General features: G+C 46.1%; 1 protein-coding gene across 1 annotated transcript in view; it reads right to left on the bottom strand.

Annotated features, from left to right (window-relative positions):
* The window catches only part of ETNK1 (ethanolamine kinase 1), a 59,247-nt gene extending 58,152 nt beyond the window's left edge, over positions 1-1,095 (bottom strand). The window contains exon 1 of the mRNA XM_004383584.3: positions 684-1,095. Within this exon, the coding sequence (XP_004383641.2) occupies positions 684-839 (156 nt within the window). The 5' untranslated portion in view covers positions 840-1,095. The remainder of the gene's footprint in view (positions 1-683) is intronic.
* Positions 1,096-2,620: the final 1,525 nt, after the last annotated feature.

Genomic DNA, 2,620 nt, shown 5'->3' with positions numbered 1-2,620 from the left:
CTCAATTTTTTGACTCTCTATGAATACAGTGGCTCAAGAAGGGGAATACTCACAGAAGGGACTGTTCATTCGAACCTCAGATAGTTAATTTTACTAATAAAAAAATTCTAAAATGTCGATTTAAATAAAATAACGTGTGTTGTGCTACCTAAGAACCCAATCCGGCAATGCATGACCATGGTTATTACTTTGGAATCTAGTACTCGACCATCCGAGGATTTGAGAAAATAAAATGCAGGCTGAGGCATCAATGGGAGTAAACCAACGGGGAGCGAAGGGAAAGGAAAAGATCAGAAAAAGATTAATTACTACATTATTCGTGGAAAGAGGCGAGACGGTTGCTTGGGCCTGTTAGCGAAGACCCGTTCAAGGAGAGTAAAAAGGGGTTCATTCTGCAGTTAGACTGGTCAGGGGAATGGGAGGAGGGGCAACTATCAACAGGAATCTTCCGAGTGTGGAGATGGGTGCGTTACTTACGTAGCCGCTTCTAGAAAGAAAATTTACCCTCAGGACAACATCAACAGAACTGCGATGGAAGGGGGAGTGACCTTCCTAGGTGTCACGAATTAAATATTGGGTCACTTCCAAAAGACAGGAATGAGACGCTCCCATAGGTATTCCCCGGTCACTGGGAATTAGGCGGGATTGTGGTGAAAAACGCAGGGCTGATGTGTGGGCGTTACCTGCAGGGTCACCTCCTGAGGGTCCCAGTGTGGTCGCAGGTGTTGCAGGAGGCTCAAGGCCCCCTCCCGGCAACGCTGCTCCTCCTGATCCTGAACAGTGACATTCAGCTTGGGCACCTCCGGGGAGCCGGGCGGGACGTGGATGTAATTGGCCATGGCCCAGGCGACGGCCGAGACTACCACAACGACGACGGCAACGGCGACCACGAGAACGGCGGGCGCCGACAGGCTGGTGGATCCTTCCGTCCCGGGGCGCCCTCGCAGGAGGGCTGGGGGCGCTCAGACTGGCGGACGAGCTGTAGGAGAACAGATGGAGGCGACACTCTCGCCGACCTGGGTCAGGATAGCAACTGAACTGAGCCGAAACAGCACACGGGGAAAATTCCTCTTGGCTGCGCTCGACCGCCGGACACCGCAGAGCATGTCGGGACTGGCCTGACGCTGGCGTCACGCGCGAGGCGGGGCCTCCGCTGGCGTCAGGAGCAGAAATTGAGTTTCTAACCTCCGGCACAATGGGCTGGAGCCTTTGCGCTCGGTTACTCTCGTTACTAGGCGCTCTGCCCTTTGCGCTGCTAGCCTGAAAAGCGCGGGGCTCCTCCTGCAGAATAAGTGATCCGTGCCAAGACTCGCAAAGCATTGAAGCGTTAGCCCAGCTGATTAGGAGGGTCATGGGGCTCTGGGCTTGAGTTAGGGCTTTTTTCTGGGAGGTAAGGGGCACGTCCTGAAATAACCCGGGGAACACGGTATGAATTTGGCCTGAGACTTCGGTTGGATTAACTGGATCGCCTTGATCCCGGATCTGCTGTGTACTGTGGGCCCCGTAGTTCGGTTGGCAACTAAATTCCCCTTAACAGTATACCAAGATCATGGTATTTGGGACAAAGTTAAGATTTTGGGGTAAGACAACGACAACACTTCAAGGGTTATTTTTTGACTATACTGAGAATTTTATTTATTTTGACTATACTGAGAATTATGCAAGGCCAAGAGGAACAGATGAGAGTCTGCGGTGAAAATAAGAATGAAGAGAAGTAAAATAGATTTGAGGCTCAGAGCTAGAGTTCATCTATGAGGTGTAGGGTATCCCCGAGGGGGGCCTAGGGGCTCGCCACCTTAACACCTTTAGTCTCAATTTCCCATAGCAGCTATTTCCCCTGTTAAGGGACTGCTGGAAGCGGCATAATCCACGAATAAATTGTCGAGACGTCCTAAATTTCCTTATGATAGAGGAAAATGGACTAGGATTTGGCCTCTTAATCTGTGTCTTCCCTACAGCACTTACACTTAAACCCCAAACTCATTGCCGTTAATGGATTCCTACTCACAGTGACCCTATAAAATAGAGTAGAACTAAGCTGCTGGTGAGTTCAAAAGCTGACCTTTCTGTTTGGAGCCGAGTGCTTAACCACTGCGCCACCAAAGCTTCTGCAGCATTTAGTACACGGTAAATACATTTGTTAATGGTAAATTGAATCACTAACGACTCAGCTTAATTAACAGTCAAATTTTTTTAGTTACCTCACTAACGTAAGTCTACATTCTGGTTGTTCAGAAAGAATCTACTTTGTAAATCACAAAATAAATACCTCACCATCAATAACAATAAACTCTAAACTAAAAAAAGGGCAAAGAAAATAGAGTTTTACAATACATCAAGGAAAGTGATTTCAGCATTTTCCAGACTTATGCATAATTTTCTAAATCATGAACTACAGAGACACTAATTACTCATTTCTTCAAATCTGGGGAGAAATAATCAATGTACTTATACAGTACTTTCACATTTCAAATAGTATTTCCTGTGTTTTTTTATTAAGCAATCGATATTTTAAGAATTTTAAAACTATTTTGTAATTGTAAAATAATTAAATAGCAAATTATGAAAAAATATTTCAGGAACTGTACAAGTGTGTAATTTTAAAGAGGAGTCTGTTAAC

This window comes from Trichechus manatus, unplaced genomic scaffold (assembly GCF_000243295.1).
Source record: "Trichechus manatus latirostris isolate Lorelei unplaced genomic scaffold, TriManLat1.0 scaffold00112, whole genome shotgun sequence".
In the NCBI taxonomy this organism is placed as follows: Eukaryota; Metazoa; Chordata; class Mammalia; order Sirenia; family Trichechidae; genus Trichechus; species Trichechus manatus.
The sequence above is the reverse complement of the archived record's forward strand: the minus strand, read 5'-3'. Positions and strand labels throughout refer to the sequence as shown.